General features: G+C 54.7%; 1 protein-coding gene across 1 annotated transcript in view; it reads left to right on the forward strand.

The window, feature by feature from the left end:
• Nucleotides 1–16656, forward strand: part of ADGRG1 (adhesion G protein-coupled receptor G1) — a 36818-nt gene extending 20162 nt beyond the window's left edge. Inside the window, exons 2-14 of the mRNA XM_038368732.2 lie at nt 1201–1290; nt 2126–2548; nt 4051–4159; nt 4429–4576; nt 6424–6552; nt 10656–10772; nt 11210–11255; nt 12094–12194; nt 12318–12436; nt 13170–13444; nt 14740–14848; nt 15231–15499; nt 15978–16656. Of these exons, the coding sequence (XP_038224660.1) occupies nt 1248–1290; nt 2126–2548; nt 4051–4159; nt 4429–4576; nt 6424–6552; nt 10656–10772; nt 11210–11255; nt 12094–12194; nt 12318–12436; nt 13170–13444; nt 14740–14848; nt 15231–15499; nt 15978–16105 (2016 nt within the window). The 5' untranslated portion in view covers nt 1201–1247 and the 3' untranslated portion in view covers nt 16106–16656. The remainder of the gene's footprint in view (nt 1–1200; nt 1291–2125; nt 2549–4050; nt 4160–4428; nt 4577–6423; nt 6553–10655; nt 10773–11209; nt 11256–12093; nt 12195–12317; nt 12437–13169; nt 13445–14739; nt 14849–15230; nt 15500–15977) is intronic.

Consider the following 16656-nt stretch of genomic DNA (forward strand, 5'->3'; position numbering starts at 1 on the left):
CCCCTGCCTGCTGGGCTTGCACGAGCAGACAGCAGACGCTGACCCATGTGCACACTGAATTCTCAAGATTCCTAGAGGTTAAATCCAGAAGGGACCATTACATCAGCTAGTCTGTCTTCCTGTCTAGCACAGGTCAGATAATTTCTCTGAGCTACCCCTTTATCAAGCCCAGCAACTTGTGATTGGCTAAAGCACATCTTCCAGAAAGGCAGCCAGTCTGGATTTGAAAACATCAAGAAATGGCAAATTCACCACTTCCACTGGTGGTTCATTCCAGTGGTTAATCACCCTCACTGTGAAGATAGGCACTTTACTTCTAATTTGAATTAGTTTGGCTTTATCTTCCAGGCAGCCATTGGTTCTTGCTCTGCCTTTCTCTGCTAGCTAAGAGAGCCCTTTATTACTCAGTATATTCTTTTCATGAAGATACTTGGACACTGTAATTGAGTCACCTCTCGGTCTTCTTGTTGAGAAGATGACTAGACTGGACTCCAAGCCTCTCTTAGGATTTTCTCCAGCCCTCGAATCACTTTTGTGTCTCTTTTTTGTGATCCCTCCACTTTTTCCAACATCCTGTTTAAAATGTTGCCCCCAGAACTGTACATAGTATTCCAGTATCTACCTCACCTCTTGTTCATATACCCAAGGCCTGCATTAGCCTCTATAGCCACAGCATTGAGCCAGGAGCTCATGTCGGTACAGTTCCATAGGTATGGTCTATATGCTTCGTTCCTAGATGCAGGACCTTGCATTTGGTTATATAAAATGCATTTTGTTTGAATTGGCCCAGCCTACCAAGCAATCTAGATTGCTACGTATGACTGCCCTGTTCTCATAATTTTTTTTAACCACTTCACTGCGGATGGTCAATGTAAACAAACTGTCTTGCGGCCCACCAGCAGATTACCCTGATGGGCCACAGGTTGCCCACCACTGCCCTAGTGGCAGATGACAATAAAACAGTTGTGTCTAGCCTTCTTGCATGGATAGAGCTGCCATTTTTTCTTCTCTCTGGTACTCACAGGAACACAGTTCCTGGCATTTGCAGGTGTCCCACACCTAGCATGGTAGCTCAACTCAGCCCATGCTGATGCAGAAAGAACTGCAGGCTTTTCTGTCTGTTCCAGGCCCTGAGCTGTGAAAAATTCCTGCAGTTCTTTAGACAAACTCACTCTGCCATTGTGTGCTTCTGCCCCTCAGGGTCAAAGTCTATCACTGAGGAACATCAAGAGCTGGGAAAGCCGCCCATGATGGATCGCCTCCTTCTGGCTCTGCTTTTCCTGTTGCAAGGTAATATGCTCCCTGGTTATTTCCTCACCTCTACAGGGGTCTATATGGCTTACAACAGCTGAGGTGGCAGGGATGTAGCATTATCAACCTTCTCTCCACTGCCAGTGCCAGGATAGTACCCGTTAGGAGGAAGCAGTCATCCTAGTATGGGTGGAGTGAGGAGGAGGCAGGAGGTATAGAGGGACTTTCCCTCTAATTAAGTTTCCTGAAAGACAGAGAACCCGTCATTGTTTTCCAAGATGGACTTCCCCTCTCCTTCCAGGACAGGCTAGAGGCATGTAGATGAATCAGGGCAGGAACAAGATTGGATGGACATGGAGAATACATTATTGTTGTCTGTGTTCCTCTTGTCCGATCAGCTCACCCGGGTGAGGTTAGAGTCCATTCAGAGGAAGGATGGGCCGGGCCTGAGCCTCAGGAGAGCTGGGTTCACGTGCTTGCTCTGCAAACACCTCTCTGGGTGACCACTGGCAGTCACTTAGTCTCTCTGGGCCTCACTTCCCCATCCATACCATGGGGATAACAGGCCTGCCCTGCCCTGCCTCACAGGGGAGTGTGTGGCTGAAGACATGAAAGACTGGGAGGCACTCGGACTCTATGATAATGGGTTCTTACATGGCTCCCAAGATTTTCAGAGGAGGGTCTCTCTCTGTCTCTTGTACACATGCAGCACCTAGCACAATGGAGCCCCTGAGCCTTCCTGTGATCCATGTAATAAATAGTAGACAGCTGTGTTGTGTGGGGTCACCAAGGAGATGAGTAACCTGGGGAACTCCTGGCATATGGAGCCCCTCAGGCTGAACTACACCTTACCGTGCGGTTTTGTGTAACGCAGGGGTCAACGGAAGCAGCCACCATGCTGAAGATTTCCGATTCTGTGGCGAAAGAAGGCAAATAAAGAAAAGCCGTATTATGTATCAGATGCAGTCAGAGAACATCACCATTGAGAACAGTGCTGAGACACTGAAAATAGGTGCGCCATTCCCAAACCTTGAAAACTACACTTTACCGGACAACTTGGGGAACTACCGCTTCTGCCTCTACTGGTACCAAAGGGACAGGATTTTCAACCTCACGTATGGCAGAAACAACTACACGCTGAGTACTGAGGCGAACCCTTCCTTCGAGTTTTCAACCCTGGACAAACTGCAGAATAAAAGTGGGGTTTCTGTGCTTTTCAACGTGTCCTACGCCTACGGCAAAGACCTGCGGAACACCTCCCTCAGCAACGCTGATGTTTACTTCTTCTCCGTCCGTGGTACAGTTGAATCAACATGTTAAATGGGTTAGAGAGCTTGCAGCGGTACCACCGCAGCCTCTGAGCATGTTCAGTCTTGGAAGCTAAGCGGGGCTGGCTCTATCTGCCCACCCATGAATGGGAAGGTTCTGGGGAAACCGCTGAGGCACCATTAGGAGGTAGAGCAGCGCAGCTGGCTTCTCCACCAGTCGCTAATTCCATCGTTTTTCAAAAATGGCCACTAGTTTTGGGTTCCTCATTTTCTGGGCACCCACATGCAGCGCTCTGGGGCCAATTTCCCCACGGTGTCGAAATCCCACCTCTCCCATTGACAAGAACCGGAGTTGTGGGTTCTCAGCACTTCTGGAAATCCAACCCAAAGTTTCTCTGCGTAAGCACACAAAATAAGTGACCACTTTTGAACACGTAGCTGCAAAGGTCCTGCATTTCACTGGATAATCCCTTGTCTAGTCACAATGTCCCATCTTTAATGGTCAGTTGTGCTGCCTACAGCAGTGCCGGGGTCCTCAGGTCACAGCTGTATGGGGGGCCTTACAGGGATTCATCATGACACCAGCAACACTCCATCCTTTAGAAGATCTGCACAGTTGGAGACAACTGAGATCAAGATGGAGCTCTGGGTGCTAGGACCTGCAGTGTCCATGGCTGCACATGGGTACTGGAGTGGCCTCAGCTGCATTCTGGTTAGAGACATGCAGAGTAAGAGACGGGAGAGCAGGAGCATGCATGCTGGAGATTGCACCTTGAGGTTCTCGGCCTGTGCAGATAGGAATGACATGAGTTTGCACCTATGCTAGAGCTGCTGTAACCAAATGGCCTGCCAGACAATGGGGCAAAGCTATTGTCAAAGTATCTATTACCTGCTATTACCCTCAGCTAGCCCATTCCTTACAATTTGGTGCAGCCAGTTGGCTGTTCAGGAGCCCTCTGCAAACTTCAGCAAGCCCATCTCCTGTGCAACTGAAGTCCAGAGGAATGAGACAGGCAAGAAATGCACCACCATGGGCTGTCTCCCCTCTCATGAGTCCTGGTGGATGCAAGAGGCTCAGGGATCACCTCATGTGAATTCTTCCTTTTGCATGGCTAGTCCCTGTGACTCGGCTCAAAAGGCCAGGTTTGTAAAGGTATTTAGGCACCAGAAGATGCTGAGAGGGGCTTTTGAGAATCCGCTGAGGTGCCTAATAACTTTGAAAGTCTGGCCCCAAATGCCTTAAGCCGTACCCATGCTCTGCTTGGCCATTCGGACCTACCCAGGCATAACCATTGCAAACACCCTGCATCTGGCTTGCCACTCATGCTGATGTAAATCAAGAGTGGCTCCATTGAATTCAGACCAGTCCTCATCAGACCCATGATTGCCAATTAATTAATAATGCAGGCGCCTGAGAACACAGTATAAAGCACTTGCTGCTGCGGGGAGGGATGCTACAGAAACCAGCATTGTCCCCTCTTCACAGAATTAATCACCGCATTCTCTTTTCTTTCCACATCGACTGCTGAAGACATCAGCAAGGTGCATGCGATTGAAGAACAATTAAGGAATTTAGCAAACTACATGAAGAATCCCAATAAACCCACTGGAAGAAAGACCAATGCCAGAATACCATATGAGTGAGTACAGTATACAAACTATGTCCATCTCCTCCTCTCCCAGATCAGGCGCTTGCCATCACTGTCTGTACAGCCTCACATACCCGAGGATCTGTCTGTGGGGAGCTATGGTTTTCGGGAGAGGTAGGTCAGATGTAGGGCCTCCCAACCGCAGCAGCGGGTCCTCAAAACTCTCCTTCTGTCACTTGCTGATGGTACAGCCCCTGCTTTGAGGCTCTCTTCCCTCCTACTCTCTCTAGATCCACGCTCTGTTCCTTCTTCCCCAAAAGGAGACTTCTGCATTTGGAATCGGACCTGGGACAGGTGGCGTTTGAAGGGGAGAACAAGACTTTTGGGACGAGTACAGTGCGTGCGACTGTTTTGAAGATAGGATCCAGCAAAGTCTCTCAGGATCTGCCCTTCATGTCTGAATTGGAGGTGAGTGCAGGTGTGCCAGGGGTCCAGGCTCTTTTTCCCATAGTCACAAAGTCATGACAATAGAGTTCAAGGCCAGAAGGGACCACCAGATCATCTAGTCTGACCTCCAGTACAGTACAGGCCACCAACACCCACACATTAACCCAACAACTGGAACAAGACCCAAGTATTACAGCCTAAAGGAGACTAGTCTATTGTGTGCGACAGGCAGAGAACAGCAGGGGCTTAGGTGCATGAATGCCTGGGGACAGTGGGGAAATGATGAAGAGAGAGACCCTCAAATGATCCTAGCAAGTGACCCTGCCCCATGCTGCAGAGGAAGGCAAAAAACTCTCCAGGTCACTGCCCATCTGAGCTGGGGGACAGTTCCTCCTCAAAGCCCCATATGGCAGTGATCAGTTAGACCCTGGGCATGTGAGCAAGAACCAGCCAGCCCAGCACCCGAGAGAGAGGACGCTCAGGATCACCTCAGCTCACCAGCCACCCCCATTCAATGTCCCACCTCCATCCCTGAGGCTTCAGAGGAAGGAGACAAAAAAATGACCTGGTGGCAAGGGGAACCCTCCCTCCCTGATGCCTGCCACTGACCAGCTGAAGCCCTGAAGCATGAGGGCTTCAGCTTTATTTTACATAAGAACAGACAGTACAGGTTCCATACCAGCCATCCCTTCCCGCAAATCCAGGGGGTGTCTGTTCCCTACGGGTCTCTTACCTGAAAGCCCTGCTTCTGGGCTTCCCACAGGAGTCGATCTGCTGCTTGCAGCTCTTCCTGATGGCTCCATACCCGGCTGGCCTGCCTGCTGGCTTCTATAATCGCCTCATCCCGAGCTGATCAGTCACAGGCTGGGTCCTGCTCCTCTTAATGGCCCAGCCATCCGGTGACAGATTGAAATGACCTGCAGGGCCCAGAGCAGGGACCCCAGACCAACCGGAGCATTTGCAGAACCTCTTGATGCACTTGGCATGTTTCCAGGTTGTGCCTTGTTCTCTGTGGAATCTTTCCAGGTCGTGGTCCTGGGTTGGTCTTCGCAGCGTTACAGTTTGCAACGTAGAGGGGACCTGACTCCTTCCCATAACCAGGGTAACCTGGGACAGGTCTGGTTCCAGCGTGTAGTTAAAGGGATGCCCTCACCCCGAAAAATCAGACTTCTGTTCTTTGTACCGATTGCAAGGGAAATCTCCTTTTCACTCTGGTTTCGCTTTCTTCCCTTGGCGCCTTAGGTAGCACTTGGTGGAGTCCCATGCTCTGACTAGTCGCACTTCCTCTCTCATGAGGGTGATCAGAGGAGCCCCCGGCCCTCACTCCCCAGGAGAGCGTGTTGGCAGGCTGTGCCACGGGCCCTGCCAGAGGGCTGCGCACCCTTGCGAGGGCAGCCAGGAGGGAACCTCCTTTCCTTGAGACTCCTGCATGGGGAGCCCGGCTCCGCCCTTCTGGCATGAGGCTGGGGAATGGCGGGATGTGGGGTAGGCAGAGGACCCGCCTTTCAAGCCCAGGGAGGAGCGTCGAAGGGGTGAGGCTTCATCTCAGTGCTGCTGCTGAAGAGAGGGAGCAGCCAACCCAGCTAAACTACTGGAATAGAAATGTTCTTAACTCAAGTTGCTGGCGTCCCTTTACTACCCAGTCCGGTGCCGTCCACACTAGAAACCAGAGCAGTGATGCATATGGGCTAGACAGCAGGCGGATCCTCAGATGGGGTAAATCAGCCTAGCTCTGTTGATGCCGATTTACCCCAGTGGATGTTCTGGTGCATGTGTAGCCAGAGCCCGAGGCTTTCCCTAGTGTCTCCCCCGAACTCGCCGCGTCCTCCGGCCACTCTTCGAGGGCTCTGCTGGGTTTTGTTTTGCAGGAGGGCAGAGAGGTCCATAGGTTTGCGGTGAATCTGCCGAGCATCGTCTTTGCAAAGGCAAAGGGCAGGAGGAAGAGCGCTGAGAGGCGAGTGCTCCTGATAGATATCAACAGCCAGGCCCTTTTCCAGGTAACGACCGGGCTCAGGGATGGGAATGAATTTGGTGCGCAGGTGTAGTAAGCGAGGGGCTAATAGTGCTGGGCAGAGCTGGGCCAAGTTTGGTTGGGAGCAGCTGCTACGAATGCCGAGGATACGTGCTGCCCACAACTCTGCCAGGGCCGCTTCAGAGCATCCCCGCTGCTGGTCCTGCCCTGCTCCCTCGGTCTGCCAGACACTGTGAATCCTAACCTGCCATGCAACCTCCTGCTCAGCCAAGTTTCGGCTGGCACCCAGCTCTGACCCCTGACTCAAAGCACCCCCTGCTGTGCCAGCCCTGCCAATCCCCCCCCAACTCACAGCACCCTCCGCTGTGCCAGCCCTGGCCCCCTCCCCTGTCCATGCCCCTCCCCCGACTCACAGCACCCCCTGCTTCCCCAGCCATGCCAATGCCCCTCCCCCGACCCGCTGCTTTGCCAGCTCTGGCCCCCTGCCCTGCCAATGCCCCCCCGACTCACAGCACCCCCTGCTATGCCAGCCGTGCCAATGCCCCTCCCCCCAACTCACAGCAACCCCTGCTATGCCAGCCGTGTTAATGCCCCTCCCCCGACTCACAGCACCCCCTGCTGTGCCAGCCCTGCCAATCCCCCCCAACTCACAGCACCCTCCGCTGTGCCAGCCCTGGCCACCTCCCCTGTCCATGCCCCTCTCCCCGACTCACAGCACCCCCTGCTTCCCCAGCCCTGCCAATCCCCCCCAACTCACAGCACCCCCCATGCCAGCTCTGACCCCATGCCCAGCCCTGCCAATTCCCCTCCCCCCCAACTCACAGCACCCCCTGCTATGCCAGCCCTGGCCCCCCGCCCAGCTCTGCCAATGCCCCTCCCCCGACTCACAGAACCCCCTGCTTCCCCAGCCCTGCCAATGCCCCTCCCCCGACCCGCTGCTTTGCCAGCTCTGGCCCCCTGCCCTGCCAATGCCCCCCCGACTCACAGCACACCCTGCTATGCCAGCCCTGCCAATGCCCCTCCCCCCAACTCACAGCACCCCCTGCTGTGCCAGCCCTGCCAATCCCCCCAACTCACAGCACCCCCCCATACCAGCCCTAACTCCATGCCCAGCCCTGCCAATTCCCCTCCCCCCCAACTCACAGCAACCCCTGCTATGCCAGGCCTGGCCCCCTGCCCAGCTCTGCCAATGCCCCTCCCCCGACTCACAGCACCCCCTGCTTCCCCAGCCCTGCCAATGCCCCTCCCCCGACCCGCTGCTTTGCCAGCTCTGGCCCCCTGCCCTGCCAATGCCCCCCCGACTCACAGCACCCCCTGCTATGCCAGCCCTGCCAATGCCCCTCCCCCCAACTCACAGCACCCCCTGCTATGCCAGCCCTGCCAATGCCCCTCCCCCAACTCACACAACCCCTGCTATGCCAGCCCTGCCAATGCCCCTCCCCCCAACTCACAGCACCCCCTGCTGTGCCAGCCCTGCCAATCCCCCCCAACTCACAGCACCCCCCCATGCCAGCCCTAACCCCATGCCCAGCCCTGCCAATTCCCCTCCCCCCCAACTCACAGCAACCCCTGCTATGCCAGCCCTGGCCCCCTGCCTAGCTCTGCCAATGCCCCTTCCCACGAGTCACAGCACCCCCTGCTTCCCCAGCCCTGCCAATGCCCCTCCCCCGACCCGCTGCTTTGCCAGCTCTGGCCCCCTGCCCTGCCAATGCCCCCCCGACTCACAGCACCCCCTGCTATGCCAGCCCTGCCAATGCCCCTCCCCCCAACTCACAGCAACCCCTGCTATGCCAGCCCTGCCCCCCTGCCCAGCCCTGCCAATCTCCCTGCCCCAACTCACACAACCCCTGCTATGCCAGCCCTGCCAATGCCCCTCCCCCCAACTCACAGCACCCCCTGCTGTGCCAGCCCTGCCAATCCCCCCCAACTCACAGCACCCCCCCATGCCAGCCCTAACCCCATGCCCAGCCCTGCCAATTCCCCTCCCCCCAACTCACAGCACCCCCTGCTGTGCCAGCCCTGCCAATCCCCCCAACTCACAGCACCCCCCCATACCAGCCCTAACTCCATGCCCAGCCCTGCCAATTCCCCTCCCCCCCAACTCACAGCAACCCCTGCTATGCCAGGCCTGGCCCCCTGCCCAGCTCTGCCAATGCCCCTCCCCCGACTCACAGCACCCCCTGCTTCCCCAGCCCTGCCAATGCCCCTCCCCCGACCCGCTGCTTTGCCAGCTCTGGCCCCCTGCCCTGCCAATGCCCCCCCGACTCACAGCACCCCCTGCTATGCCAGCCCTGCCAATCCCCCCAACTCACAGCACCCCCCCATACCAGCCCTAACTCCATGCCCAGCCCTGCCAATTCCCCTCCCCCCCAACTCACAGCAACCCCTGCTATGCCAGCCCTGCCCCCCTGCCCAGCCCTGCCAATCTCCCTGCCCCAACTCACACAACCCCTGCTATGCCAGCCGTGCCAGTGCCCCTCCCCCCGACTTTCAGCACCCCCTGCTATGCCAATGCCCCTCCCCCCGACTCACAGCACCCCCTGCTATGCCAGCCCTGCCAATGCCCCTCCCCCCAACTCACAGCACCCCTTGCTGTGCCAGCCCTGCCAATCCCCCCAACTCACAGCACCCCCCCATACCAGCCCTAACCCCATGCCCAGCCCTGCCAATTCCCCTCCCCCCCAACTCACAGCAACCCCTGCTATGCCAGCCCTGGCCCCCTGCCTAGCTCTGCCAATGCCCCTTCCCACGAGTCACAGCACCCCCTGCTTCCCCAGCCCTGCCAATGCCCCTCCCCCGACCCGCTGCTTTGCCAGCTCTGGCCCCCTGCCCTGCCAATGCCCCCCCGACTCACAGCACCCCCTGCTATGCCAGCCGTGTTAATGCCCCTCCCCCGACTCACAGCACCCCCTGCTGTGCCAGCCCTGCCAATCCCCCCCAACTCACAGCACCCCCCCATGCCAGCCCTAACCCCATGCCCAGCCCTGCCAATTCCCCTCCCCCCCAACTCACAGCAACCCCTGCTATGCCAGCCCTGGCCCCCTGCCTAGCTCTGCCAATGCCCCTCCCCCGAGTCACAGCACCCCCTGCTTCCCCAGCCCTGCCAATGCCCCTCCCCCGACCCGCTGCTTTGCCAGCTCTGGCCCCCTGCCCTGCCAATGCCCCCCCGACTCACAGCACCCCCTGCTATGCCAATGCCCCTCCCCCCGACTCACAGCACCTCTTGCTATGCCAGCTGTGTTAATGCCCCTCCCCCGACTCTCAGCACCCCTGCTATGCCAGCTGTGTTAATGCCCCTCCCCCGACTCTCAGCACCCCCTGCTATGCCAGCTGTGTTAATGCCCCTCCCCCCGACTCACAGCACCCCCTGCTCTCCCAGCCCAGAGGCTCCCCTGAGCTGATGCTGCCTATCTGAACTGTACCCGGCGGCCCAGTGTCCTGTGTGAACAGACTGAGTAGGATGAGACCCCAGAGGTTATTTTTGCTGTGTGCCTTTAGCCAGGCTCCCATTTCCAGGGGAGCCAGGCTGGGTACTCTCAGTCCCCCATTCTCCACCCCGCTGGGAAACGCTGCGGACCCATCCTAGACATGCACGGGGACAGTGCTAGGAGGGTCCCCAAATTCAGATTCCTGCCAAAGCTCTGCCCATTGTGATCTCCCTTTGTGCCTAGCGACTGCAGCTCAAACCAGTCCCTGGCTGGGCTCCGGAAGAAATGCCCCCTTGCCCCTGGCAGGGTATTGTACAGCTAGGGGCAGTATGGAAGGTGGCACCTTCCCCGAAGTATCGGACTGCAGCTCCTCTCAGTGGCAAGACACCGGAGCAGCTGGACCATTGGTGGTTGTGATCTGGCCTTTGCCACAGTACATAGGAGGCACCTGGTGTCCTGGTGCCCTCCTGCAGATGACTGTGCTACATTATCTGTGACAGCGGCAAGGCACAACCTGAGGAAAGACTGCGCCGGCTCCTGTCGCCTGTGTGCGCAGGCCCTCTTTGGGTTTGTATTGTCTGCTGAGGAAGGTGACAAGGAAGCTCTCTGGCTCTGAGCTCTCCAGGGGTTTTATAGCAGCGTGGTGTCCGGCAGCTGTCACTCTCCCACACTGGCATCACGGTCTTTCCATCTCTTTCAGGACCAGAACAGCAGCAGGGTGCTCGGTAAAAAGGTGATTGGCATCACCGTGGGGAACACCCCTGTATCAGGCCTCCCCCAGGACGTGGTCCTCAAATTCTTTCATGACCAGCTACCGGTAGGTGTGAGAAATGGCCTCATTCAAATCAGTCTGTCCAGACCGGGGAGGAGGGGGTGGAAGCTGGGACTTCTGTCAACTAAGCTTCGGCCTCGTCTCTGTCGCCCCATCCTCTCTAGGGAATGCCCTTCCAAAAAACATAACTCAGGACAACTAGCCACTTCCAGGCGATCATCTCCAGAGAGGGGACACAACCGGTGTCTTTGATCTTTCCCTGTTGCTGGGAGCAGTCTCCCTGTTGAAAAAGGAGGTGACACCCTGGAGTGCTGGGGAGAGAATGATCTTTGTTTCCTGGCTCCAGTCACATGACAAGGGCCAGAATTTCTTTTCTCCTCCTGCCCCATCTTTCCCTTGATCTGCCCCTCGGCCAAACTCTCCTGCCCCGTGAATAACCCAGAGAGACTCCTGCATCACCACCCACGTTCTTGTCCTTTCAGAGAAACGTGACTCCACGGTGCGTGTTCTGGGATGTGGACTCCAGCCGTGAGTATCTCAGAGAAAGCAGGCTGTTTTGCAGGGCCCTGGGTCTCCCCCAGGTCACTTACACCTGTGCAGTGTGGCAGTGCAGTGCTACCCTCCCAATTTGACAGCACCTTTATGCTGGCTTTGCACAGGTGTGAGGACTCAAGGTGTGGGGCAGGTGGGAACCAGATCCCTAGCCTAGCTGCCCAAGGAAGGGACTGAGCATCAATCACTTTACAATCTAACGCATGGGCCTGGATTGTCCTTGATATTTTAACTCTTGTAGAGACAAACTCTTGGCCACGTCAAACTCCCACTGGAGTGGATGGAGTCCCGTTTACCACTGACCATGGCCCAGCGCATGGTCAGTGGCTGGATACACATCCATCCCTTTTCCATCAGTAGAAGCTGATCAGTTTTCACTCTGTCCTCCTCCAATCTGTGTCACTCATCCCAGCACCCTGTAACTTCTCCTTGTTAGCCTCAACGGGGCTTGCTTTGACTGCCTCCCCTCATCTGTAAATCCTGCCATTCCTATAATGCCAGGGATACAGCCCCTAGATCTCTGTCGGTGGCTAGATCTCAGGCGGTTCCCACACGGATATCTCAAAGAATCTGTCCCAGGCCCTGCTCCCCACACAGATATGGGTGGGGGTGATTTCGGGTGCTAGGAGTCCCCAGTATAGCAGTGCTGCCATGTGGTCTGTAAGGAAGTCACTGGGCCCCATTGCAAAGCTCTCTCTCATTCTCTCACCTGCTTGCAGACACCGTGGGTCAAAGACTTTCTGTGAACATTGACTTGGGCTGAGTGTGTGAAACCTCCCACGGGCAACAGGGAACTCTGCTTTTCTCTTTGCAGATGGCCACGGCAGCTGGAAAAGTGATGGCTGTAAAACAGAGACGGGTAATGGCCAGACGGTCTGCCGTTGCAACCACCTCACCTATTTTGCTGTGCTGATGGTAGGTACCAGCTCCCACTCGAGCTCTCTGCATCCTCACTGCATGGTCTCCGCAGTGATGGGTAAAGCTCTCAGCTCTTGCCCAGTGTGGCTCTAACACCTCCCCTGTCCTCTCCATTCTCAGATGTCCTCTCCGGGGATAGATTACATCCACAAGGAGTACCTGATGATTATCACCTACGTTGGCTGCATTATCTCAGCTGTGGCTTCCCTCTTCACCATCATCATCTTCTGCTGCTCCAGGTACAGTACTGTGGTTAGGGGCAGGGGATTAGCTAGCAGCCTGTAACTCATGCTCGTGCTGACCAGTTTGCTATGCAGGCAGCATCCCCCTCGGCTGCCACTACACACAGATTGGCCAAGATTTTTCTAAAGGGATTTGTGATTCTGGGGGTCCACTGTGAGACACCTGAAAGGGGCCTGATATTCAGGAAGTGCTGAACACCCCCCCCTAGAAACCAGACCCCTTTATAAGGTCTCCAGATGAGCCCCCAGAACCACCTGTCATTTTTAATAATCTTGACTGCCATCTTGGTCTTTAGCACTAATGCAGCGAGCGTGGGCATGCACAGATCTTTAGCAGTGTGTTAAGAAGAGGCTGATGCAAACTAAAAGAGGCTTCCTTTGAGAAATTAGGCTGTATGCAATGGCCAAACCCGTCACCTAGACACATGGTTCAAAGGCCAGATGAGATGTAGCTTCCCAGTGGAACAAGGGGACCAGGATCGCTCACCTGTTGCAGTTACCGGTGGCTCAATAAGTTCACCCATCTCAGCCATCAGCTGGCTATGCACATGTGGAATAGGCACTGGGCTTACAATCTCCTGTTGTTAAGACACAGATCTCTTGTGTGTCTCCGGTTAGTGTGAGCTGCTTGAATCAAAGCACTGGGACCCCATCATGCGCTTTTGTGGGTGCTGGGTCTGGGACTCCCAGACACGATCAGGAGTGAAATATCTTCCTCTCCCTTTCCCAGGAGGAAGCACAGAGACGGCACCATAAACATCTACATTCACATGAACCTGCTGGGGGCCATCTTCCTGCTGGATGTGAGCTTCCTCATCACTGAGCACTTGGCCTCCATCGGCAGCGAGGCAGCCTGCAAAGCCGGCGGCATGTTCCTGCACCTATCTCTGCTCTGCTGCCTGACCTGGATGGGCATTGAGGGCTACAATCTCTACAGGCTGGTGGTGGAGGTCTTCAACACCTATGTGGAGCACTTCATTTTCAAGCTCTGCATGGTGGGCTGGGGTGAGTACGAAAGGAGGCCCAGATGGCCCTGAGAACTCCAGGCCTCTGTGCCCCTAGAAGACTTTCCTCTCACAAGGATGAGAGGATGATTTGCTCACCGTCCATAAGTACCGACACGTGGAAGAGATTTCTGAGGGCAGAGGCTGTTTCATCTAGCAGGCAAAGGCGTAAGACGAACCAATATCTGGAAACTAAAGCTAGAGAAATTCAGGCTAGAGATCAGTCCCCTCACTGTTCAGAATTGTGCCTAAAGCATTGGCGGCAATGGTGTCTCCATCACTAAGGCTTTTAAGTCAAGACTGGCTGTCTCTGTAAAAAAAAAAAAAAAAAAATACACGGTCACTCAAACACCAGCTACGGGCAGGAGGCACTGGGTGAACATCTCTGGCCTGTGCTGTGCAGCAGGTCATACTAGATGATCACAAAAAGAACAAGAGGACTTGTGTCACCTTAGAGACTAACAAATTTATTAGAGCACAAGCTTTCGTGAGCTACAGCTCTCTTCATCGGATGCATAGAATGGAACATATAGTAAGATAGATGTATATCTATATCTATCTATCTATCTACACACACACATACAGATAAGTTATAAGTGAGAGGCTAATTAGTTAAGATGAGCTATTATCAGCAGGAGAAAAAAACTTTTGTAGTGATAATCAAGATGGCTCATTTAGACAGTTGACAAGAAGGTGTGAGGATACTTAACATGGGGAAATAGATTCAATATGTACAATGCCCAGCCACTCCCAGTCTATTCAAACCCAAGTTAATGGTATCTAGTTTGCATATTAATTCAAGCTCAGCAGTTTCTCATTGGAGTCTGTTTTTGAGGCTTTTCTGTTGCAAAATTGCCACCCTAGATACCATTAACTTGGGTTTGAATAGAGACTGGGAGTTCCATTCTATGCATCCGATGAAGTGAGCTGTAGCTCACAAAAGCTTATACTCTAATAAATTTGTTGGTCTCTAAGATGCCACAAGTACTCCTGTTCTTTTTGCAGATACAGACTAACATGGCTGCTACTCTGAAACCTGTCGTAGATGATCACAGTGGTCCCTTCTGGCCTTAACACCCATGAACCTATGAGCAGTGTGAACATGAGGACCCAAAGCTGTACCCAACCATCCCTGTTCAATGCACTGTCCTCAGTCCACCGCTCGGGTGACAAAGGGTATGGGAGAACAACATGGTCAATTCCTAAGGAGGAGAAAGGATGGGCTCCTTTTTCAAGGACCTGCAAAGAGAGGAATTGAGGCTAGGGAAACTACCTAATGCTGTTCTCTGCATCCAGGACTTCCCATCTTTATTGTGGGTGTGATCTTCCTGGCGGATAAGACAAATTATGGACCATTCCACATTGAAGTATTTGAATCCCTTGAGAAATCCACCAATGCAACCATGTGAGTAATTGGAATGGCGTCACCGTGTTCCTGGTTATACCATGGCTAGCAGTGCCTCCTCCCGTGAGTCAGTTTCACACGGCGTGGACCCTGGATCATACCAACAGATTACATCCCCTCTGCTGGGGTTTTCCCTGAAACTTTTTCTTCCTCCCGCCTCTCAGTCCATCCAGATCCCCAGCTGGCATAAATCAGCAAAGCTCTCGTGACTTCAGTGGAGCTGTACAGCTTTACATCAGCTGGGAGACCAGCCTCCATGTTTAACTCTGGGCTGGAGGCTGAATGTGCCAGTGGGTCCCCCCGAGCTCTCCGATCAGACCTTCAGCCCCTTTTAACCCAGAGGATTATGGACCTGAACTATTTGCCTTTCTCCTCCCTCCAGATGCTGGATCACAGCCCCCCTGATCCATAACATAGTCAATCTGGGCATCTTCAGCCTGATGTTCCTCTTCAACTTGGTCATGCTGGGAGCCATGGTGTGGGAGATCCTGAGGCAGAGGAAGAGAGGCCACAAGCTTAAGCACACCCTGGTGCTCCTCGGTCTGAGCCTTGTGCTGGGCATCCCCTGGGGACTGGCGTTCTTCTCCTTTTCCTCGGGATCGTTCCGGCTAGTCGTCATCTACCTCTTCACCATCATCAACACTTTGCAAGGTGAGCGCGCTGGGCCGGGCGCACTCTCCCCATCTCGCCCTCTCCCGGAGACATGCCGTCACCCCGGGGCGAGTTTCGGGGGTAAATGGAGTCTCTCCGAGGAGCAGCTGATGAGGCTCTGACACAACCCTGTGCCCTATTCCTCACCATGGGGGAGAGGCTCCCCTCCATACTAGAGCGTGCCTCGCTGTATGTAGGGATCTCTCCTGCAGGGCCCCGGGATTTTCTGTGCAATAGCACCCAGTGGCCACACGAGGGTGCCACCAGCTAAGGCTCGAGACAGTGCTCTGCTACCTTGGTACAGTGATGGAGCCGAGACCCCTTTAGCTCAGTTCATCTGCCGTATAGTTAAAGGGCAGGAGTAATGGGATGCTCAGGCAGGGGGCCAGCCTCCCCCCGCAGTCAGGTGATCCATTGTCCTGCTCTCTGCATTGCCCCTGCCCAGTGAGCACTCACCCATTTCTCCCTTCTCTCGCAGGCTTCCTCATCTTCCTTTGGTACTGGACAATGATGAGGCAGGTCAGAAAGTCGAAGTCCTACCCCTCACCGAATAGCTCTGATAGCACCACGATGCCTTTCAGCACCGGCCGCACGAGCACAGACTGAATCTCCTGCTTTCTCTGGTCACAGCTGGGACTGTCTCTGTCCTGTGCGTCAAGAACCAGGCATCACACTCCCAGAGGGAGGTGGACGCATCACATTTGTCTAATGCTCCTGCTTTGCTACACGTGGCCACGTTAATCACAAGAAATGTATGGAAATTCACACACGTACACCCAGACACTCTGAACTGGGAGCTGCCAGCATGGAGTCTGTTATTAGCTAAGAGCACGGCAGCAGCTCGGTTTCTCTCTGCACATTCCCTTCTGGATCTCTCGGGTCCAGCCCTGCCTGGTTCCCAGCTGCATTAAACACCATTCTTGTAGCACTGCAGTGGGCTCCCAGATAGATCACCCCTTCAGTATAAACGTCACTGGAAAAGACAGTGTGTTATAAGCCAGCAAGAGCTGCAGCCTTCTCTGATGGGGGATCATGGACCTAGTCTATTTCATGCATTTTTTGCCAGCCTAACATAGGAATCAATAATCTATCTAAATGCCCAGAGAGCCCTCGCGCCTGAAATAAAATATTACGTGGCGAATGCATCTAGTTTTCAA

This window comes from Dermochelys coriacea, chromosome 12 (assembly GCF_009764565.3).
Source record: "Dermochelys coriacea isolate rDerCor1 chromosome 12, rDerCor1.pri.v4, whole genome shotgun sequence".
Lineage (NCBI taxonomy): Eukaryota > Metazoa > Chordata > Testudines > Dermochelyidae > Dermochelys > Dermochelys coriacea.